At 38.0% G+C, this 24801-nt stretch overlaps 1 protein-coding gene across 1 annotated transcript in view; it reads left to right on the forward strand.

The window, feature by feature from the left end:
• slc12a10.1 (solute carrier family 12 member 10, tandem duplicate 1) overlaps positions 1-22130 on the forward strand; it is a 37381-nt gene extending 15251 nt beyond the window's left edge. The window contains exons 9-28 of the mRNA XM_020917809.2: positions 1167-1278; positions 1624-1754; positions 2719-2803; positions 3769-3926; positions 5351-5458; positions 5540-5663; positions 7013-7114; positions 7977-8132; positions 11062-11161; positions 11352-11463; positions 11619-11753; positions 13096-13202; positions 13274-13356; positions 14175-14243; positions 14582-14686; positions 16451-16562; positions 18787-18873; positions 18963-19098; positions 19250-19317; positions 20727-22130. Of these exons, the coding sequence (XP_020773468.1) occupies positions 1167-1278; positions 1624-1754; positions 2719-2803; positions 3769-3926; positions 5351-5458; positions 5540-5663; positions 7013-7114; positions 7977-8132; positions 11062-11161; positions 11352-11463; positions 11619-11753; positions 13096-13202; positions 13274-13356; positions 14175-14243; positions 14582-14686; positions 16451-16562; positions 18787-18873; positions 18963-19098; positions 19250-19317; positions 20727-20865 (2229 nt within the window). The 3' untranslated portion in view covers positions 20866-22130. The remainder of the gene's footprint in view (positions 1-1166; positions 1279-1623; positions 1755-2718; positions 2804-3768; positions 3927-5350; positions 5459-5539; positions 5664-7012; positions 7115-7976; positions 8133-11061; positions 11162-11351; positions 11464-11618; positions 11754-13095; positions 13203-13273; positions 13357-14174; positions 14244-14581; positions 14687-16450; positions 16563-18786; positions 18874-18962; positions 19099-19249; positions 19318-20726) is intronic.
• The last annotated feature ends 2671 nt before the right edge of the window (positions 22131-24801 follow it).

Raw genomic sequence — 24801 nt, forward strand, 5'->3', positions numbered from 1 at the left:
ATTAAGAATATTTATCTCAATTTGAGTAGACTTAAGTTAAATGAGCTGCCAATGGGATAAGTATTTCTGTCTTGATTCAAATGACATAAGATTTACTTCCTTATTTTAAGTGCAAAGAGTTGTTGTTTGTCTCATCTTTAATGTAACAAGATTTGTTTTTGTGGTTTAAGTACAAAAAGGCATCGTTAACACTTGATTTAATCCATTATAACCTGGAAAGATTTTGCTTTTTGCAGAGTGGTAGTACACATATAACCCTTAAAGTGTGTATGGGTTTGATGATTCTTAAATTTTTACTTACTATAATTTGGTGGGATAATACTGGCCTGATTCATCAGCCGGTTTTACTTTTTTCATTTAACCAATCGCTTCTATTTGGTCGTGACGTATGTAATGCGCCAAATCCTGTAGGAAGAAGGGCAATAACATCTTTCCCCTTGATAAACTTCACCAAACATTCTCCTGTTCCAACTTTAAATCCTCGGGAATCGTTGCCAACACAGAATTTGTCTACATCCATCTAGACCACTTTGTTTACTGTTGTGCTGTTCCACAAAAACGACCCAGACAGGAGCTTGAGTTTGACGTCATGGCTTCACAGCTTTTCACTGATTGATCGGTGCGCAGTCTACAACTTCTGGGGTTCTTGTAAACCGTCTAGTGTATTCTGATTCCTGACCTAGTCGCTGGAGAGAAATGAAATTGAGCAGAGGCACTAGGTGGTGCCAGCCGGGCTAGGATAATACCTGTGTTGTGAAGAATTTGTGAGGAAATGTTGAAAAGTATATTTAAAATTACAAGAAATATAGAGTTCTATTTTAGACATCACGGTAGGAAGAATTCTGTCCAAAAGATCAGAATAATTTACTCACAAGAAACATTTTTTTTTTCTGATACCTTAAAAATGATGCTGTTTTCTTACATTTTTATTTGTCAAATCATAATTTCTGTGTACGCTAGAGAGTGATTTGGCCCAAAGTACAAGATGGTGGTCAGGTTATGGAATTCCTTAGCATGATGTCATGATTTACAACCAAGAAGTCAAATTTAAAAATAAAAAATGGCCAAATTCAGAAAAAGAAATTTATTTTTATTTTTGTAAAATCTTAAATATAATGAAGTAAAATGAATAGTCCAACCTGTTCTCTTTCTCTTTTTTATCACAGGCCCAGATTTTGTTCTTCATTGTTTTGTTAGTGTCTTTTGCAAACTACTTCGTGGGCACATTCATCCCTGCGCCCAAAGAGAAACAAGCTGTGGGAATCTTCAGTTATCAAGGTTTGTAATTAACATGTACTTATGTTAGGGATGCACCATTCTGATACTGGTATCGGATATTGGCGCCGATACTGAAAAATTGCAGAGTTTGAGTTCAGCCGATATTCTGATTGAACATATAATTTGATGTAATGTAATATACAAAGTTGTTCTGTAGTTACTTGAGAGATAAATCAGTTTTGTTTGATTTTAGTTTAGTTTAAAGGAAATAAATGCTGTTTTCAGTCTCTGCACTGGTATTGGTTAAAATCGGCAGAAGCCATAGTGTTCGAATCGGTATTGGAACTGTAAAAGCTGGATAGGTGCATCCATCACTAACACAGAGTTCTTTTCTTTTTATTACAGCGGACATCTTTGTGACAAACCTAATGCCAGATTGGAGAGGACCAGACGGCAACTTCTTCCAAATGTTTGCCATTTTTTTCCCATCAGCCACTGGGATTCTGTCTGGAGTCAACATCTGTGGAGATCTTAAGGTAAAACTTATCTAGGTCCAGAAACCCCTATTCTAGTATTGACACTTTATTTAAAGGTGTAACTTTTTGGTTGGGAGTCCATCACCTGCTTGGTGCTGGCAAAAAATGTATGTCTGTAGGAGGAGCTCTGTCGCTGAAAGTTACTTAGTTTTGCTTTAATCTTAGGCTGTATTTAGACCAGAAAAGTGCTAAAGTCCGCTTATTTGAGAAGTATGTTTGTTTTTTTTTTAAATTCATATAGCACCAGCTATAGCTGCCAATCTGCGCCATGGGTCCCTCTGACCACCACTGACACTCACGCACACTCCACTTTCATACTAGGCAATGTGGGTGAAGTGCCTTGCCTAACGACACAAGGACAGTTTTTTTTTTGTTTTTTTTTTTGTGACTGGTGCCCCACTGTTGCACCTGATTTTCCCAGTGGTCTCCCATCCCCGTACTAACCAGGCCCGGCCCTGTTTAGCTGCTGAGATATGACGGGATCAGGCTTTAACAAGCTGGTATGGCTTGTCAGCAGCATCACACCCAGTGCATCTCTGTGTCCTTACTGTGGCTCATCAAGCCCCAAAAGGTGCATGTTTTCTGTGTTTGTTTCAGATCAAGGCCATTTGTATTCAAACCGTAACACCAGAGTCCCTTTGATAGTGGACTGAGACCCACGTCTTCAGACGGGTCTCAGTCTGCTTGTTTGGTCCACATCAGAGTTCACTTGTCTTTTTTCATACCTGAAATAAAGTTCAGATTTCCAGGGGAACCGAACTCTTGTTCATTTTAATCAGACTAATACAGACCCTTAGGAATGAATACAGCCTTAATAAAGTAAGGTTTGACTATTGGTGCAATAGATATGGTTTTTTCAGGATATTTTAGAAACATATTGTTGTATTTATGTAAATTATATATAATGTTTATTTAAAGAACTCATACTACGGCATTTTCTGATATGTTTTCCTTTCATGTGTAGGATCCTATGTCTGCTATTCCCAAAGGCACTCTGATGGCCATCTTCTGGACTACGTTGAGCTATCTGGCCATTGCACTGACTTCAGGTAAGAAACAATTACTTCAGCCATATTTACATAAATTATTGATATTATTATCAATTATTATATCAAATATGTTGGGGCAAACATGTATAGGTTTAAAAAAAAAAAAAAAAACTTTTAATGAACATCTGAGAATCCATTTTATTGGACCCAATTTTATTTTTAAGACAATTGTTTTATGATCAATGAACAATATGCAAAATAATAACTTATGTAGTATATTACAGTACATTACAATGTACCAGACAAAAAGTATATTATATCATACAGAATGTCTCACAGTATGGCATTAACTGTATCTATTTCCATGGAGACAAGCCCACAATACCACCAGACCAAGTTACAGGTCAGATCTGTGGAGATGTAAACTCACTCACTGTAGGAATCCATATTTTTCAATGTATTTTGAGCACTAAAACACTTGGCAGACCCTCTCCCAGGAAGGTTACATAGTGCAGTTTAAAAAAAATAACGCTAAGGGGAAGGTGGAAAGCTCCAGAAAGCCACAAGTGCTTTTGCCAGAGGCTGAGTGGGATAATCACAGGTTGTACATTAAAACCCAAAGACATGTGTTATAAGAGCGCCTCATTGAATAAAACAGGACTAAAGGAGGGGCCACGAGGCTGTACTCGTAACACAGGGTTGAACAGTCTCCCAAAAATATTACTTAAAGAGCCCATATTAAACGACTTTCTGATCTATGTTTCTAACAATGTTGTTTTCTCATCACAAACAGACCTGGACTTGTGTTTTGTTTCATTCACACATGTTGAACACACAAACCCTGCAGATTTATCTTTGGAGATGTAGACAGACTAATAAAGTGTTACTCAAACATGTGTGAATGAAACAAAACACAATTTTGGGTATGTTTTTGAGGAGGTAACAACATTATATATATAGAGAGAGAGAGTCAATTTTGCATAATATAACACCTTTAAACCAAAGTTGTTTTTCATCTCTTGCAGCTGCCACCACAGTGCGCGATGCCTCTGGGAACTTGACTGATTTCATGACTGGAAACAGCACAGAGGGGTGTGTGGGTCTGGCCTGTAAATACGGCTGGAACTTCACTGAGTGCATAGTGTCCCAGACCTGTGAATACGGACTGGCCAACAGCGTCAAGGTACAGTACACGTTAGGGGAGGAAGTCAAAATCGATGCAGTAATATATTGCGATACTTCACTGAGCGATTCTTGTGTACATTCAACATGTGTCTGAATAGATTTTTAAAAAGTCATTCATTTTCTATGCTCACGATTCTTTCATCCAATTTTGTTCTTCTAAGGTGTACTCGACCATAATATTATACATAATTACAGATGAATCACAATATATTGTCCTTCAATAAATGAATTTCGGACTTCCAGTCATTGCACAATGCATACTGGGAAGGATTTTCTGAAAAAGTGAGCATCAAACCACCATGTTGCTTTTCTCAGTGGGATGTGTCTATTGACAAAGCCATATCACTTTTGTTTCTGGTTCTGATATTGTCATATTTTAGTTTTGGGATTCAGACATCGTAATTGTGTGGTTGTTGGATGTTCTAACACCGGAAAACGTCTCAAGAAATTTGTTTGCGAACTCCATAAATGCAAAAGGGAATCAGATGTGTGTGACTGCAAACCTCTGTTCAAACTGTTTCCCTTCTCAACAGAATTGTAAAATAGTGAAAGGTGAAGGCGATGAGCAGTATTGATACTCAGGAAGGACCAAAAAGGAAACCTTTGACTGCCTAAATCATCCTGAGTTTGCAGCGAACATTTTGTATGTGGAGCACCATCAAAGTCATCAAAATCTCAATCCCTCGCTCCACCTTGGTTAGGAATTTAAAAAGTCAACGCCAAAGCGAAAGGCACCAACTGTTCACCAAGAAACACCTTCCACTGTAGAGTGACCAAGACGTGATGTTGCTGTAAAACCACAAGAACAAGAAAGTACAAGCTCAGTCTGTTTGTCTTCTGCACCTCTCACTTAACAAACGGGATCCCGCTTTGATGACGCTCCACATACACAATGTTCTCCCAGTCCTTCCCAGTATGCATTGCGCAATGACCGGAAGTCTGAGATTCTTGATGCATCTATTAGTTAACTAGTAAGTTAATATAAACCACACATTTTAATCATCAAAATAGTAAAAAACAAAACTGTAGCTGTAACAAAATAATTTAGTAAGATATACCAAAAAATACTCTTGGTGATATATCGATACAGCAGCCCTTGATATCGATACTATATCATCACATTAAATGATACAATATATCGATACTTCAATATTTCTGCACACCCCTACAACTCACCCATATCCCTTTTTTTTTTTTTACCACAAACCTGTAAGAGATCTGAGTAGTAGCAGTTATCTTTTCGCACTAAAGCGTTAAAATAAAGCTTTGTGTGTGCGTTGTAGGCAGCAAACCTACCAAATCAAAAGATCTGCCTGTACTGGACATTTATGGAAGATAACCGATATGTTAAAAAGTCCAAATATCGTCTTTAGATGGGTCACAAGATATGTTTGAACTGTGTATTTGTGTTTTTCATTATAGTTACTGGGGCAGCTTTCCGGATTCTATTACCTGATCACCGCTGGAGTCTTTGCCGCCAGTCTCTCCTCTGCTCTCGGCTTTCTGGTCTCTGCTCCCAAAGTGTTTCAGGTATGAACATGTACTTATCATTAGTTCACACAAATATAACTGTAGACATGTAAAAATAATGAGTTTATGTTGTTTTAACAGTGTCTCTGCAAGGACAACATTTACCCGTACATTGGATTTTTTGCTAAAGGATACGGCAAAAACAACGAGCCCCTTAGAGCCTATTTACTCTGTTTCATCATTTCTATTGCATTCATTTTAATCGGTAAGTACGTAATCTTCAAGTACTCATCCATGTTATTGACACCTTACCTATTTACCGGTAAATATTGTAAACATACCAAGGTGTTGCCTGTAAACACGAACATTAATTGATGCTGGAAGCTGCATTAAACATGTGTAACATTTCATCGGCTGTGATGTCTGTAACCAGGACAGTTTGATAGTGTTTGGTGTAAACTGGGACATTTCAGCGTCCCGAGGAACTATTGGTGGCATTTCATGTGAGAAATGCAGCTGAGATGAAGGTTAAGACTGACTGATGCTCGCTGTGGCTGTAGCCGTGAATGTTTTAATCTAAACATGCAGAGAACCTGATATTTGCTAATTAGCCCTGGGATAACTTTACGTCTGATGTTGCCAACTGGCTCCACTATGTTATCTAACATATCGGTGCAATTTCCCGTTCAGAGGAGGTGTTTCTACACAATATGACACAGCAGCGTTCAGTTCCCGAATTCAATGTGGCAAGACAAGACATTTTTACAATAAATTTTAATTATCCCACTTGTTGGTCGCTGTTGTAGGTCCTTGTTGTGCTGTTACTCTGTTTTTACCCTCCGCTACAAAGTTAAACATGCACAGTCTTGATCTTGATCGATGTTTCTTCTGCTCGATAAATAATGTCTGTGAAGTGATGATGTATTTTTGACAGTAAAGTCCTGTCTGTGAATTCGCATTCGTACTGATGAAAGCGTAATCATAAATTTTCATTTCGTGATTGTAATTCTTGACGTCGTAAATTTTCATTTCGTATTGTGATGGATAAAATACACACAATCTATTTTATGTACGACTGGACTCATTTGAGAGTTTACAAATATTTATTTTATGCCCAACTACAGCCAAATATGCATGAATTTCCCAAATATGCACGGATTTCTATTCTATGCACACAAATATTTTTGAAAGCTTTCTTACTCCACAGAGTCACCGTGAACACGCCAAACAAAGTCCCACTGACCCACCCAACTGTTGTGTTTCGTTTAATCCGCCATATAGTCCGGTGCGGTTTATATGTGAAAAAAGTTTGAAAATAATTCAATGTGCGCCTTATAATCCAGAGCGGAAAATACGGACATCTGATTTGTGCTGTTAAACAAGTCCCTCTAAAATAAAATTGCAGTGACAAGTAGGGATGCAATGATACAGTTTTACCACGATTTGATATGTATCTCAATAAACACGGACACAATATTGATTCGATTTCAATATATATATATATAAATGCTTATTGTTTTCATTTTTAATATAGTGCAGTGCCATACAGTATCATTTATCATCTACCTCTTTTCCTCTTCTTCTACCTCTTTTAACTACTCTCTTCTTCTACAGCTGAGCTCAACATCATCGCTGCTCTGATCTCAAACTTCTTCCTCTGCTCCTACGGCCTCATCAACTTCAGTTGTTTCCACGCGTCAATCACAAACTCCCCAGGTTAGTCACCATCTTATAAAGCTGATGTTTAATGTGTATTTATTGTATTTATTATATTATAAACAAGAAGCAGAGGTGGTAGACTGGCCATATATTTTACTCAAATAAGATCAACGTTTCTTCAAAATAATATTACTCAAGTAGAAGTACAAAGTAGTGGTACAAGAAATGTCTCAAGTAAGAGTAACTTCAAGAGTAACTGGGAGTGATTTATAATTTAAAGTTAATGTAATTGGAAAAACAAAACATTAAAAACATCAAATTCTTTTCTCCATGGAGATGTTATTGCTTTTTCTGGAATGTTTCGCAGTATGGTCTTAAACATTTCTATATTCATGGAGACCCAAGTGACCAAGTTACAAGTCAGATCTGTGGAGAGGCGACCCCGCTCACAGTCAGAATGTCTGTTTTTGTAGGTTTTTTAAGCTTTAAAACCAGCTGTAACTGAATAAATGTAAGGCAGAGCTGTTTAATGTCATAGTGTGGAACATTCCAGGCAGGGCAATGACATATCCATAGAAACAAGCAGGTGGTGGACCAAAAAGTTACACTGTGCACCTTTAAATAAAGCACAAAAGCCTCACTTTTTTTGTATTTATATAGATGCAAAAATTAGAAAAACTAAATCATATATGAAAGAAAATCAAATGTTCAAATAATTTCATATTGTCAACATAAAGCTTTTAGACTCACAGTGGGAATGTGAAAATTTTTACTCAAGTAAGAGTACTGTTACTTTAAAAAAAAAATAAAACTCAAGTAGGAAATTACTTAGGTTAAAAAATAAGATTAAAAAGTACTAAAATGTAACATGACTCTAATACACGATGATAATAATCCTGTTATGTGCTGCCCCCTGCAGGTTGGCGGCCGGCGTTTCATTACTACAGTAAATGGACTGCGTTGTTTGGAGCAGTGATCTCCATCGTGCTCATGTTTCTGTTCACCTGGTGGGCTGCCCTCGTCACATTTGGGATCATCTTTTTCCTCTTTGGTTACGTCAACTACACCAAGCCCAGTGAGTCCAGCTTCTGTTTTCATGTGCACCTTTCTTAAAATGTCCTATATTATGCGAAATTCACTCTTGGGAGATTAAACCACATTAGAATCTTGTTACCTCTTCAAAAACATATACTGAGTTGTGTTTTGTTTCATTCACACATGTTTAAGTAATCCTTTTTTATTAGTCTGTCTACATCTCTAAAGCTCAAATTGCTCTGTTGCATCTTGTGATGTCATGAAGTTGTAGTTTTCAAGTTAACAGCTACAACTTTTTACCTTTTGTGAAGTAGAGATTGGCAATTCTAAGGTTCAAATTATCCCGATTATTCTAGTTAAGCTGTCTGGAGTTTAAAAATGCAGTTGAGAACTTTCTGTATTAGCACATGACATCACAAAGTAGAACAGAGTGTTTTCAGTTTAAGAGAAGCCTAAATCTGCAGGTTTGAGTGTTAAAAATGTGTGAATGAAACAAAACACAACTCCAGGTCTGTTTGTGATAAGGAAATACAGTAACATTAAAACATAGATGAGAAAATAGCCTGTGACTGTATTTATTTATTTATTTATTTATTTTTTAAGTAAGTCCTTTATAGTCACACTCGGCTAAAAAAAAATAAATAAATAAACTCAGATCAAAGTCTAACTTCAGTAAGCAAACAGTGCCTCGAGTTAGCATCACAACTCCAAGGAACATTGACGAAATCAGCTGCAAAGTATCAATAGATGCATCAAGAATTTTGGACGTCCGGTCATTGCACAATTCATACTGGGAAGGATTTTCCAAAAAAGTGAGCATCAAACCTCCATGTTTGTTTTCCCAGTGGGCTGCATCTATTGACAAAGTCAGTCTTTTCTAGTCTTTTGAACCATATCGCTTTTGTTTCTGGTTCTGATATTGTCATATTTTAGTTTTGGGATTTATATGGAGTAAGAAAGCTGTCAAAATATTTGTGCGCATAAAATAGAAATCCGTGCGTATTTGGGAAATCCGTGCATATTTGGCTGTAGTTGCGCATAAAATAAATATTTGTAAACTCTCAAATGAGTCCAGTCGTACATAAAATATATTGTGTGTATTTTATCCATCAGAATACGAATTGAAAAATTACGACGTCATGAATTACAATCACGAAATGAAAATTTACGATTACGCTTTCATCAGTACGAATACGAATTCACAGACGGAACTTTACTGTCAAAAATACGTCATCACTTCACAGACATTATCCATCGAGCAGAAGAAACATCGATCAAGATCAAGACTGTGCAGCTCAAGTTTGTAGCAGAGGGTAAAAACAGAGTAATAGCACAAGGAGCTACAACAGCGACCAACAAGTGGGTTAATTAAAATCTATTGTAAAAATGTCTTGAATTCGGGAACCGAACGCTGCTGTATAATATTGTGTAGAAACACCTCCTCTGAACGGGAAATTGCACCTATATGTTAGATAACATAGTGGAGCCAGTTGGCAACATCCGACGTAACGTCATCCCAGGGCTAATTAGCAAATATCAGGTTCTCTGTATGTTTTAGATTAAAACATTCACGGCTACAGCCACAGCGAGCATCATCAGTCTTCTTCACTTCAGCTGCATTTCTCGCATGAAATGCCACCAAAAGTTCCTCGGGACGCTGAAAATGTCCCAGTTTACACCAAACACTACCAAGACGTCACAGCTAATGAAATGTTACACATTACAGTTTAATGCAGCTTCCAGCATCAATTAATGTTCGTGTTTACAGGCAACACCTTGGTATATATATATATATATATATATATATATATATATATATATATATATATACAGTATTTACTGGTAAGTATAACGTCACAGTGACGTGGATGGATTTGCTAATTATAACCCATTATAACTCATGTATAACCCATTGTCTGAAATGCAGCACTGAAAAGTGAAGACTGACTGATGCTCGCTGTGGCTGTAGCCGTGAATGTTTTTAATCTAAACATACAGAGAACCTGATATTTGCTAATTAGCCCTGGGATAACGTTACGTCGGATGTTGCCAACTGGCTCCACTATGTTATCTAACATATAGGTGCAATTTCCCGTTCAAAGGAGGTGTTTCTACACAATATTATACAGCAGCGTTCGGTTCCCGAATTCAAGACATTTTTACAATAGATTTTAATTAACCCACTTGTTGGTCGCTGTTGTAGCTTCTTGTGCTATTACTCTGTTTTTACCCTCTGCTACAAACTTGAGCTGCACAGTCTTGATCTTGATCGATGTTTCTTCTGCTCGATGGATAATGTCTGTGAAGTGATGATGTATTTTTGACAGTAAAGTTCCGTCTGTGAATTCGTATTCGTACTGATGAAAGCGTAATCGTAAATTTTCATTTCGTGATTGTAATTCATGACGTCGTAATTTTTCAATTCGTATTCTGATGGATAAAATAAACACAATCTATTTTATGTACGACTGGACTCATTTGAGACAGTTTACAAATATTTATTTTATGCGCAACTACCAAGCCAAATATGCACGGATTTCCCAAATACGCACGGATTTCTATTTTATGCGCAAACGGATATTTTTGACAGCTTTCTTACTCCATATAAATCCCAAAACTAAAATATGACAATATCAGAACCAGAAACAAAAGTGATATGGTTCAAAAGACTAGAAAAGATCGGCTTTGTCAATAGACGCATCCCACTGGGAAAACAAACATGGCGGTTTGATGCTCACTTTTTTGGAAAATCCTTCCCAGTATGCAATGCGCAGTGACCGGAACTCCAAAATTATTGATGCATCTATTGGAAAATATGATACGTTATAATAAGTATGATGTAATAAAAGTAAGAAATTTTTGACCTTTTGGATCTGGTACATGATTTACAGTTGGATGTCTTTTTTTTTAACTCTTGTAACCATAGAAACAATCATAGAGTACTTATCAATTTTATTTGTCATACGCAGAGGTAAACTGGGGCTCGTCAGTTCAGGCCGGTACATACAACATGGCTCTCTCGTACTCGGTCTCTTTATCTGGTGTAGAAGACCACGTCAAGAACTTCAGGTAAGAAACTAGACCTTTACAGTAAAACTACACACATTATTCATAGTACGGCTTTTGCGTTTTTTGTTTTTGTTTTTTTTATTATTGTTGTAAGGTGTCCTTGAGTGTCTATAAATGTGCTTAATAAATACAAATGTAAAAACTATTATTAAATGTAACTATTGATATTATTATTTTGAATGCTCTCTAGGCCTCAGTGCATGGTGCTAACTGGACCTCCAAACCAGAGACCTGCTCTTGTGGACTTTGTTGGTTCATTTACAAAGCACGTCAGCCTTATGATCTGTGGAGATATCATTATGGTAAGTCACTGAAGTACTCTGACAATAAAGAGGGAGAGATACTTTATTCATTTCATTGAGCTGAAGGAGCGTGTTGCTATATAACTGCTGCATATACACATATACACATTTGGAGTTTAAAGATAGTCATTGCCGTTTATTGCTTTCTCTTGTAGGAGCAGGACAGAAAGCATCGCGCCCCTAATGCCACAGACTGGTTGGTTAAGTGGATGAACCAGAGGAAAGTGCGCTCGTTTTACACACCTTTCAGCAGTGACAGTCTCAGAGCGGGGGCTAGATACTTGTTGCAGGTAAAGCACGAAATTAGATACTGAAATTGAAATAAAGATGCACTGTGTAACTTTTTAACAGGGGTCTGCTATCTGTTTGTCTTTTGCTAGATGTTGTTGTTTTGCCTGGACTGTTCCACTGTAGAGTATTGAACTTATCTTTCTTGAATTTGTTCATGTATACATTTTTTAGTGTGCAAAAGTACTTTGAAAACGGGTCGCCTCTCCACAAATCTGACCTCTAATTCCTCCAACTGTTTCCATGGATACAGATTAGTAATAATGCCATACTGTGGAACATTCCAGGTACAGCCCCATAGACTGTATAAAGAAGTGGATTAAGTGAGTGACGTCACCCATAGCATTCAGCTCCAGTCAAATGAAGCTCATCGAGACTCGCAGTTACAAAAACAAATTTGGCACCAAACCCCATATCAGCCGGTTTCACTTTGTGGAAACCATCTGACCTCGCAGCATTAGAATTTGTTCTCTCAACGGTAGGCGGGTATTTTATTTTTTTTTTTACCAGTCAAATGCGCCAAATCCTGTAGGAAGAAGGGCAAAAACGTCTTTCCCCTTGATAAAATTCACCAAACATTTACTTTGTTCTGACTTTAAATCCTCAATCTCGGGAATCGTTGTCTTCGTCTACATCCATCAAAAGGGACCCAGACAGGCACTTGAGTTTGACGTCATGGTTTCACTCCTCTTTGCTGATTGGCCGGTGTGCGGTCTACAACTTCCGGGGTTCCTGTAAACCGTCTAGTGTATTCCAATTCCTGACCCAGTCGCTGGAGAGAAATAAAATTGAGCGGAGGCACTAGGTGGCTCCTGCCTAGCTAATATTTGGAATTCCGACCACAAGTATCATAGCAACTAAAGACTCAATACGGAGCACGGCTGTTGAAGGTAATGCCACTTCCTGCCAGCACCGCTCGTTTAGCAGGGAGCAGGCTTTTAGCAACACTGTCAATCAAACCTGTTGCTAAAACTAGCTGGAGAGACTTCGACAAAAGAAGGCGCCTGATTTGTCTGTAATGTTCACATCTTGATTTACTTATGAAAATGAAACAGCAGGTTAATAAAAACATTTTCAGACTAAAATTACGAGGCTCACGGCAACAGTTACAGAGAGAGGGGCGACGATTTTTCAATGTAAAGTCAACTGGAGCCAGAGTCGATGGAGCCAGAAGTGCGCCCATGCTCACTTCCTATTTGCTAGAGCATTACCTATGTCCATTTATATACACAGTCTAAGCAAAGCACCAACATTTTCATGAAACAAACAGATGAGAGATCCAACACCAGAAAAGTTGCATAGTGTTGTAATACATAACTCATAATGTGCACTTTTATTTTGAAGGCGTCTGGACTTGGAAAGCTAAAGCCGAACACTCTAGTACTCGGATTCAAAGCCAACTGGAGGGAAAGTTCTCCAGAAAGTATTGAAGATTATATCACCACAATTTAGTAAGTACAACAAAGAAAATTATGTTTATCCTTCTGAAATATTTTCAAACTCATTTTTCATTTTTGTTTAGTGATACTTTTGACTCCAATTATTGTCTGTGCATCTTAAGAATGATGGATGGGCAGGATGTCTTGGACCAGTTTGACTCTGAAGGTAAAGGATTTTATATTTTTAAAGACGTATTAGTAAAGTATTATGCAAGATCAACTTTTTGAAGCTTTGTACCATGTTATAACCAGTGATGAGATGTAACAAAGTAAAAGTATTCAAGTGCTGTACTTAACTGAAAAATGTAGGTATCTGTACTTTACTTAAGTACATTTTAAAGTGGTAGTAGTACTTTTTACTTTTACTTTACTACATTTGAGAGCAGTTATCTGTTCTTTCTACTCCACTATGTTTTTGAAGAGGACTGAAAAGTGAAAGTATTTTCTTAATATAGTTTGATACCTGCAGAAAAGGCTGAAGCTTTATTTTTTACACGTTCATACAAATACAAATATACAAATAAAAATAACTAAGAAAAATAAATCATTGATTCAGTTGTTTCTGTTGAACAAAATGCAGCACAAATCTGTATCAAAATCACTACACTGAAAGCTTTATTAGACCTTAAAATCGGTGTGAAGTGCTTTTAATTTTTACTCCTACTCCAGTACATTTTTAAACAGATACTTATACTTTTACTTAGTACATTTTTTCTTGTGATACTTTTACTTTTACCTGAGTAGTTGCCTGAGTAGTAGCTCCAATATTTGTACTTTTACTTAAGTAACAACATCAAGTACCTCCATTGTTCCCTCATCAAAAACGAAACAAAACTGAAGAGGTTTTAGATGTCATTTATACATGTTTCAGTAATTTAGCGATCTCTCCTTGGCCCTAATATAATAATAATTTTTGTATCAAAGTGTGGTATGATTTTGTAGATATTCATTTAGTTTATTTGCAATTTATTTTATTATTTACAGTGAATTCGGGCTTTGAACCTGATGAACCCACTGAAAACGACGACCAACAATCTCCAGAAAGAGATTCAGGTAAAAAGAAATAATAAAGATATTTGATGTAATATTTTGATTATTTTTTTTACATTTCCTTGATATCCACATAATCATTTGAAGCACAGTTGGCGCCAGGTTAGGTTTGTAGCCAAATTAAATGTTTAGTAAAAAGGTTTAGTCACAAAACCAAGCAGGCAATGACAAACAATATTGAAAATCGGGTTTAAAGGCCTCTTACCTGATTCTTTTTACCATATATCTTAGCAAGTGATGGACCCTAACCAAAAAGTACATAATGCAAGTTTAAGACAGTAAAAATCAAGTACAGCGAACAGAGAACGTGTAAGCAAATTTGTATCTGTTTTGTCTTACAGCGGACGACGTCTCTGATAAAGGCAGCAGAGATCAGGTCAAAACCGTGTTCCAGAACGACCAGGGGAAGAAGACCATAGACGTGTACTGGATCGCTGACGATGGAGGTCAGTTTGAATTATTTTTGGGTTTCACTTTCCAGTTATATGCGCCATTTTGAGGATGCTTTTTCACGTTCAAAAGCCACTAAAAATAAAATAAGTACTTTATTATGGCTAGAGGAACATGCCCTCTCATTTCAACCACAGAGTTAAGGAGTGCGTATTATGACACTTTATTTTTTTTAGCTGTCTACCATGTTATAGCATTGTTTCCTCATTAAAAACATGTCTGAGGAGGTTTTAGATGTTATCCATGCATGTTTGAGTAATTTAGCGATCTCTCCTGGGCCTTATTCAAACCCTTCTTAGACATAGACTTTATTGATCCACAAGGGAAATTATTTAGACACAGTAGCTCACACATCACAATAATATAATAACAAAGAGCAAAAATATAAATGGTAAAATAAATCCTTACGGGTAGCTGTAAGATTCTGTGCAATGCTCCGCCCACAAGTCTACATCACCTACGCTCCCACATGACAATTCTCCAGATATATACAAAAACATGATACATGAATCTTTGGTTAGATGCAGCCAGTCTCTTCTTTACCTGCAAAGCAACCAGGAGAGGAGGGGGGAGTCGTGTCTTTTCTCTCATTCCTCAGATCCGAATCTAGGCTCAAATCTACGGAAGCCGAGAGGGGTCCCAACAAACGCAGACGCTGCAACAAATACAAATGCGACAACACAACAAAAAGCCACAACACACCAAAAAAAGCCACAACGGAAATGACCGCGCGACTCTATTTTAATGCAAACGCCGCAACAAATACAAAGGCCACAACACAAATGCAAATGCCGCAACACATTAAAAAGCCGCAACACATTAAAAAGCTGCAACACATTAAAAAGCCACAACGGAAGTGACTGCGGGACTCTATTTCCCGACAGACTGATCAAGCAGCAAGTGAAGAAGAAGAACTACAACGTGAAACGAATAATGATAAAACAATAAATTACTTTTACTTACGTTTCCAACTTCTCCGTTCCTTTACTTTTCACGTTGTAGTTCTTCTTCATTTGCTGCTTGATCGTTCCGTCGGAAAGTAGAGTCCCGCGGTCACTTCCGTTGTGGCTTTTTAATGTGTTGCGACATTTGCATTTGTGTTGTGGCGTTTGTATTTGTTGCGGCATTTGCATTAAAATAGAGTCCCGCAGTAATTTTCGTTGTGGCTTTTTTTGGCGTGTTGTGGCTTTTTGTTGTGTTGTCGCGTTTGTATTTGTTGCGGCATTTGCGTTTGTTGTGAGGATTAAACAGGAGATGGAGATAGATTCAGCTCAGGATTGTAGGATAAGCCTGGATTTGTTAAGCGACTTCGATGAAATACCCCCTAGTATTGAATGTACATTAACAGAGTAGTTATGTTTATACACAACACTAGGACCAATTTAGTAAAACACAACTGTATGCCTTATATATATTAGGGTGTCCTTGCTCCAACTCTCCATCAGTTTGGGGGTCCCTGGTCTGAAAAACATTGAAGACCCCTGATCTAGTATTTATTCAATCATAGGTGTTTTTATCCTTCAAAACATTGCATTGCTACTGAGAGTGGGCTCGCCTGTCCACAGATCTGACCTGTTACTTGACCTGGTGCGTCCGCTTCTTGACTCCATGAAGACAGATTTAAGTTTCAAGCCGTACTGTGGAATATTGCAGGCAAAGCAATGACATAACCACGGAGACAACTAGATAGCAGACCCTCCACGAGAAATGTTCCTCAGTCCAGCTTTAAAGATGGTAAACATGTGACTGAATGGTCCTAGGTCTGACTCTCCTGGTGCCGTATCTGCTGACGAGGAGGAAGAGATGGCGTCGCAGTAAAGTCAGAGTCTTCATCGTGGGAGACGAACAGAACATGGAGGACGGACGTAATGAGTAGGTTTTCCCTGTTTGCTTTTTTTAAGTACTTGATGGCATAGCTGTAACCATGCTCTGTCTGAAGGTCTGTTACTCAAATTAGACCTTAATCTGATCTTTGATGTTTTAACACAATCTGGAGCTAAAGAACTGACATAACTAAAGCTACAATATTTTAGTCACTCTCACCTTTTTGATAAAGTCAAACTCCTAAACAGGACCATGAATGATCATATCGATCACAGGCTCCTGAAAATGTGCTGTTTAAATCCATTTTGTATTTTATCTTGAGTTTTCAGACTTTTTGCCAGCGATTGCTAATGCGTGCACTGTGTCCCACAATAACTGCTGAACAATCCACCATAGAAATACATGTAGAAAGCACCTAACGTGATGTCAGTGCAAAGTATCTATTGCACTATTTTCTCATCAAAAATATACAAACCCTGCAAATGTAGATTGAGTACTTCTCTCAAACTGAAAACACCCGCCCATCAAAACTAGATAGCTACTGATTTGAACACGTATCTATAGACGCATCAAGAATCTCAGACTTCCAGTCATTGCGCAATGCATACTGGGAAGGATTTTCCAAAAAAGTGAGCATCAAACCACCAAGTTTGATTTCCCAGTGGGATGTGTCTATTGACAAAGTTGATCTTTTCTAGTCTTTTGAACCATATCACTTTTGTTTCTGGTTCTGATATTGTCATATTTTAGTTTTGGGATTTGGACATCATTAATTGTGTGGTTGTTGGATGTTCTAACAGTGGAAAACGGCTTGAGAAATTTGTTTGCGAACTCCATAAATGCAAAAGGGAATCAGATCTGTGTGACTGCAAACCTCTGTTCAAACTGTTTCCCTTCCCAACGGAATTGAAAAATACTGCAAGATGAAGGCGATGGGCAGGATTGATTCACAGGAAAGACAAAAAAGGAAACTTTCACGGCCTAAATCATCCCGAGTTTGTAGTGAACATTTTGTATGTGGAGTGCCATCAAAGCAAAATCCCGATCCCTCGCTCCACCTTGGTTACGAATTTAAAAAGTCAGCTCCAAAGCAAAAGGTACCAGCTGTTCACCATGAAACACCTTCCACTGCAAAGCGACCAAGATGTGATGTTGCTGTAAAACCACAAGAACAAGAAAGTGCAGCTCAGCCTGTTTGTCTTCTGCACCTCTCACTTAACAAACAGGATCCCACTTTGATGGAGCTCCACATACAAAATGTTTGCTGCAAACTCGGGATGATTTAGACAGTCAAAGGTTTCCTTTTTCGTCTTTCCTGTGTATCAATCCTGCCCATGGCCTTCACCTTTCACTATTTTTCAATTCCGTTGGGAAGGGAAACAGTTTGAACAGAGGTTTGCAGTCACACACATCTGATTCCCTTTTGCATTTATGGAGTTCGCAAAGACATTTCTCGAGCCGTTTTCCGGTGCTAACACATCCAGCAACCACACAATTAACGATGTCCTGAATCCCAAAACTAAAATATGACAATATCAGAACTAGAAACAAAAGCGACATGGTTCAAAAGACTAGAAAAGACTGGCTTTGTCAATAGACGCATCCCACTGGGAAAACAAACATGGAGGTTTGATGCTCACTTTTTCGGAGAATCCTTCCCAGTATGCATTGCACAATGACCAGAAGTCCGAGATTCTTGATGTGTCTATTAGGAGTGTAAGGGTAAACAAAAATCACAGTTTAGTATGTGCCTCAGTTCTGAGGTCACGGTTCGGTTCATTTTCGGCACAGTATGGGAACAAAATTCAAAACCATTTGCTTGTTATTTAAACAGTTTGTTTTAACAACATTTATACAAATGGGAAAATAAAATAAATGCAAAGTGCTGCTTGGTAATACTAAGTTAAATAAAATATTCTCAAATAAGCAACAAATATATTAAATATTATAAAAAATAAATGCCTTGTAAACAGTAAAGAAAGCTATTCAAAACGTACATGGGAATACAAAAGAAAGTACTATGATTTAATGTTGAAAATCACATTCTATTATCTAAAGAAATTGTGTTTTTATTAGTAGTAGTTTTTTATTAGCATCATGTTATTGGAATCAGTATTGAGTATCGAGTCTATCCCTTTGTACTGAAATTGAGTTTGAAATTTTGACAAATGGCAAGACTAAATGTTGCTATAATTTTTACTCTGCAAGTAAAATGTATAGGAAAACTGAAAATATAATGTGATAATCTAAACATACACTGCTTTGTTTGTAGGATGTTGGCTCTGTTGAAGCGGTTTCGTCTGGATTTCAATGATGTTATAGTCATGACGGACAGCGAGAAGCGCCCGCAAACAAAAAAGTTGGTGTAAAAATCTAAATGCATATGAAACTCTATCTGGCCATATATTTGACTTTACTTACCTTGTGTGTCTCTTTGATGGTTAACAGTCTGAACAGGTTTGTGGAGTCCGTCGCCCCCTTCAGGTTGTATGATGAACAGCAGGATGGTGTGTCTCTGCAGGGCCTGAGGCAAGACTACCCATGGAAAATATCAGACAAGGAGTTTGAGGCTTTCAAACTTAAGGTCTGTCACTATTTTTTTTCTTTTTTTGGTATTCTTTTAATAAGTTTAATTCTGTAACTAAACTGTAATCTAATTGAACAGTCACATTAATAGATACGTCACACCATTCTATACTATACTGCCCCATAATAATTATTTGTTGCCTCCACAGTCTGAAAGAAAAGTTCGATTGAATGAAATCATCAGGAAGAATTCTCAGCACGCCTCCCTTGTTCTTGTGTGAGTATTACGTACCCAATAAGTAGTTACTGCAATCAAACACAAATATTTGTAGCTCTTAACGCTCATTTATGATCCACTTTTCACGTAAACAGATCAGTGTGTTCCAAGTGTAGTAACTGTCACTGCATTATATTTCCAAATGTCTCCAATTTTAAAGCTGTGTTCTTTTAAATAACCACAAGAGGGCAATAAAAATCTGTTTGAGAATTGACCGAAACAATAAAATAGAGCAACACATAAACAAACATGGTGGCGCTCATGGCAGAGTCAAGAACTATGAAGTGAGAGAAGGCTTTATTTGTTGTTGCAGCTGGTTCTAGTCACGTTTTTAAAAAGTTTAGTTTCTGCTGTCGAGCTCTGTCCACTACTGCCCCCGGTGGTCAGCTCATGTATAGCTGCAGCGATAAGATTCCACATGTTCTGAGGAGACGACCAGATAAAAGACAGAACAACGCAGGAGATGGACAGAGGTCTCTATGTGTATCTGTATGCATTTGGAATGTAGAACATAAATGAGCCTTTTGACACAAGTGCATGCTGATGTTGTGTCCTTAGGCAAGACACTTCACTCATTTGCCTAGTATTTAGAGAGAGAGAGAGAGAGCTACTTTATTGATCCCCAGGGAAATTTTGCTGCAGCAACATTAACATTGCGCTTCTTAGTCACTCAGTCAAGGATCTCAGTATATGAATGTGTAAGTGTGGTGGTTGGAGCTGATGATGCAGATTAGCAGTCTCACTTCTGTCAGTCAGTCTTACCACTGTGAGTGTGGAGAGAATGAATAAATAATGCAATGTAAAGCACTTTGGGTGTCCTATACAGTAGTCTTAGTACAATTTCACCATGAACTGAACTGCACTAGCTAACATATATTTCGAGGATATTAAATAATTTGATTTCAGCTTCATAATATAGACCAGTGATTCTTAACCATAGGTGCCCAGAGTAGGGCCGGGACCACCTCCTTGGGGGCCGCACAATCAGTACAATATAATGCATTTAATTTAAGATAGGGTCACAGGTTACTTTGTTCAGAAAAAGTCAGGCCCCAAGATTGAAAAGGTTAAGAACCCCCGATGACATTTTGAGGATTATGTAAAATGTTTTATTATCAGAATTGCCAGTACTACCACATTAGATTCGATTTTTTCCTCCCAATCCATCCATCTTATTTATATAGCACATTTCATGAACAATAACATTATTAATACTTTTAAATATTTAACTTAAGGTGGGTTCAAACTTGTCCTAGTTTGAGCCCAGTTTAGTCCAGGTGTAGGCCCAATTTGGTCCTGTTTGATTCCTGGTTTAGACCTGTCAACAGGAAAAACTGGCTCTTGCCCCGCATCTGGAAGTATGACATCATCACATTTTAGAATCTGAAAACTACTGACTGTGTTTTCAGGAGCCTGCCCGTCCCTCAGATCGACTGTCCTAGTGCTCTGTACATGGCCTGGCTCGACACTCTGACCTGTGGCCTGCACTGCCCCGCCGTGCTCATCAGAGGAAACCAGCAGAATGTGCTCACCTTCTACTGCCAGTGATCCAGACTCAAGTGATCCAGACCCCAGTGATGCAGATAAAGTAAACCAGACCCCAGTAATCGAAAATCAAGTGACCCAGACTCCAGTGAACCAGGCTCAAGTGATCCAGACCCCAGTGAACCAGACTCCACTGATCCAAATAAAGTCAACCAGACCCCAGTGATCAAAACTCAAGTGATTGAGACTCCTGTGATCCAGACTCAAGTGAACCCGGCTCAAGTGATCCAGGCTCAAGTGATACAGATCCCAGCGACCCAGAATCAAGTGATCCAGACCCCAGTGAACCTGGCTTAAGTGAACCAAACCCCAGTGAACTAGGCTCAAGTGATCCAGATACAGTGAACCAGACTCCAGTAAACCAGTCTCAAATGACTCAGAATCCAGTGAACCAGACTATAGTAAAACAGATTCTGGTGATCTAGACTCCATCGATCCAGATACAGTGAACCAACCTCAAGTGATCCTGACTCCAGAGAACCTGCCCCAAGAAATCCAGACTCAAGTAAATCAGACTATAGTGATCCAAACAATAGAGAATCAGCCTCAAGTGATCCAGAATCAAGTGATCCAAGCTCATGTGATCCAGACTCAAGTGAACCAGACTATAATGATACAGTGAACCAGGCTCCAGTGAACCCAGCTTAAATGAACTTGACATAAGCCTAAATCTCGAGTCTAGCTGGAACCGCTGTATGAGGAGCTCCACTACATAGAGTCCAGAGTCAAAAAGTAAAATATATTTTTTTAATCTGGAAAAAATTACTATTGTACTGCTGTAATGCTAAATGGTTAGGTTTAGTTTGGGTTAGATGTTGATTATCGAACCACACTCATGTGAACTCGATTTATGTAATCTAACTAAATCTAATTGTGAATGTCCTGATACGTATCACATTGCATTAAGATTAGTATTATGATATTTAAAGAAAAAGAAAACCTATTAAGAGAGGTGAAAGACTGCACTATGAACTGCTGATTGTGGGATCTTTATTTATTTTTATTATTTGTGTTTGGTCTTGTTTTGTGTTGAGTAATATTTGTTTTTGCACTTTATTAGGTTGTTATATATCTCTGTGTCACATATGAGACAGATACAGAAATAGGAAATTATGAGATACAGAAATAGGAAATTCTACAATGTACAGAATTTAAAAAGTTCAAAGGATTAATTGTTGAAAATGTTTTGTGTATAACACTAGAGAACTTGTTAATACCTGTCATGACATGTACTGTAAATATTGTATACAAATAAAACTGAATTATTGAAAACCTCATGCAGCTCAAATATCACGTATATTTTTATTAGAAGTAATGAGAAAACGCAGCTAATAATAATTAAGTTGAATTATTCCGTAGTTAGCGTTGATGTGTACTTGGGCAAGACACACTTTTTTAGTTGACTGTACACTAGCCTGGACAAAACATGTAGAGATGACTTGCACAAAAATAATAAGAGCAATCGCAATGATTAAAAGGCATAGTAAAAGTTTAGCAGAAAAATAAACTAAAAAGATAACAGATCATACAAAACCAAGCAGTTAAACAGTCTATATATGGAACTAAAACCTAGGCCTGTCACAATAACACATTTTGAAGTACAATATAGCAGTGAAGAATAAGATGATAAACAATAATACTGAATACCATTATGCCAATGACACGATAACACTGAAGCAGGATTTCATCCATAAAACAATTCTAAATGTAAAGTATCAGTAATGCACACAAGCTGCAATAAATAAATAGAACACTTGAGTCATAGAAGTTATTTATTCAACCTTCCACAGTTCAAATTTTCAAAATGTATTGTTCCATCTTGTCATGTATTGAACAATAAGTCACCAAACTCAGGCAGTAAAGTGGTTATCAGTGTTAGGCACCACAAGTGGACCACAAAAAATGACTCAAACAGGGACAAAAATACAAAAGTAACAAGGGTTTATTAACCAGGAAGGATAGGCGGTGGAGAGATGAGGAGCCAGCAGCCAGGATGCAGGAGTCTTCAATGGCGGGAACTAGGAATATAAAAATGCAGGTAAGTATACAGAAAGCAAGGGGAAAAAAACAAAAACTGAGCCGACAGAAAAATCACCATCAGGTAGATGAAACAATCTGGCAGAGTCTGGCAGGAGAGCTGGGCCTTTGAAGCAGACTTGATTGCAGATGGTGTGCAGGTGCTCCCAGCAGACTACCGCCCATGTCCACACACAGAAAGACTCAGGACAGGCAGGGGCGTGACAATCAGTGCAAGATTATCCTTTGTGAAAAATATCCTGGCAAATTCTTCATCAAAGCCTTTCATTTAGTTGAAAAACACATTTACACCTCTAGACATACTACAGAAAATTTCTTCTCCCAAAAGTAAAATGAATGTCATTAAGAGAACATTCACATACAGAGCGATGTATGCATGAAATGTACTTCCAGATTTCAACTCTAGTCTAACCTAGTTATATGTACTACCTACTTGCCTAATGAGCTGTATTCTGTTCAAATCCAGAAGGGTCTGGAATCAGACCACAGAGCATGAAAAATACCATCCAGACTTGAGATGGTCTAACCACAGCTGCTAATTTGTAGCACATGTCTCTCAAATGTGAAAGACATCTCTTAAGATTCACAACAAAATATATAACTTCTTTTACCTGAGATAAGTAATAATCTGGTGCTTTTATTGTTGATTCTGTGAAAATACATGCTGTTTCTTAGTCCTTTATGCATTTTTTTTTTTTTTTTTTTCAACTTTTATGTGCTAACAGCCATGTTTGTTTTTGACGTGAAAAGGACCATGTGTCTCTCTGGTTAGTTAAACCACCTGTCAATCACACCCTCTGAAATAGTCTTTGTTAAGTTTTGTCAGCGTGTGCTTCTAGCTGGACAGGTAAACTATGTACTATAAAAAAATGACATCTGATCGAAATGGGAGAGGATTCTTCTCTGGTTAGTTGGATTACAGATTTCCTCACTGGGAGACCTCAGAGCCGACTGGGGGACTGCACCTCTGACACTGTTGTCTGTACACATCAGACTTTAGATACAACTCAGAGCTGTGTCGCATTCAGAAGTACTCTGATGACATTGTGGGGTGTCTCAGGAACGGTGATGAACAGTACAATGTGTGTGTGTGTGTGTGTCTGTGTGTGAGTGTGCTTATGTTGGGCCTTGATAGAGGGTGGAAGGGGCTAAGAGCGTATGTGCTTGTCTGTGTGGTGCATGTTGTTTTTCAAATAGTATTTAAACAATGTGACAATATGCGATATCTGTTTTAATGCATTTTTGGTCAGTTTATCTATATCTGTACTCTCAGTAATTCCACCAACCTGCTCAGGGACTACAGGTGCCATCAGCATCTTTCCTATGACTTCTGTCTCGGTTAATGTATTGTTGTGCATTGTCCCTGTATAAATAAAAAGCATACCATACCATACTATACCAAGAACGTCAATGTGTGTTTGGATAAGCTGGTGAGGAAGGCAGGCTCCGTAATGGGTGCAGAGCCTGACCATTCACGTCTATGCCTGAGAAGAGGGCCCTCAACAAACTTCTGTCCAGTACTGACAACCTCCAGCACCCCTGCACAGGTCAGGAGAGCACCTTTGGGGGACAGGCTGTTGTCCCTGTCCTACTCAACAGACAGACTCTGCTTTGATAGCGGCATTCAGATCATCTGCATTGTTGGCTCTGGTGTCTCTCATCTTCCTCTTGACAATACCCATAGATTCTCTAGAGGGTTCAGGTCAGGTGAGTTTAAAGGCCAATCAAGCATAATAACATAAGTCACTGAACCAGCTTTTAGTACCTTTTGGCTGTGTGTTAAGGTGCCAAGACCTGCTGAAAAATTAAATCAGCATCTCGACAAACTTGTCAGCAGAAGGAAGCATTAAGAGTTGTAAAATATCTTTGTAGATGGCTGCGCTGACTGCAGACTTCAGGAAA

Source organism: Boleophthalmus pectinirostris, unplaced genomic scaffold (assembly GCF_026225935.1).
Source record: "Boleophthalmus pectinirostris isolate CB_2022bp ecotype Guang Dong unplaced genomic scaffold, ASM2622593v1 HiC_scaffold_20, whole genome shotgun sequence".
Taxonomy (NCBI): Eukaryota; Metazoa; Chordata; class Actinopteri; order Gobiiformes; family Gobiidae; genus Boleophthalmus; species Boleophthalmus pectinirostris.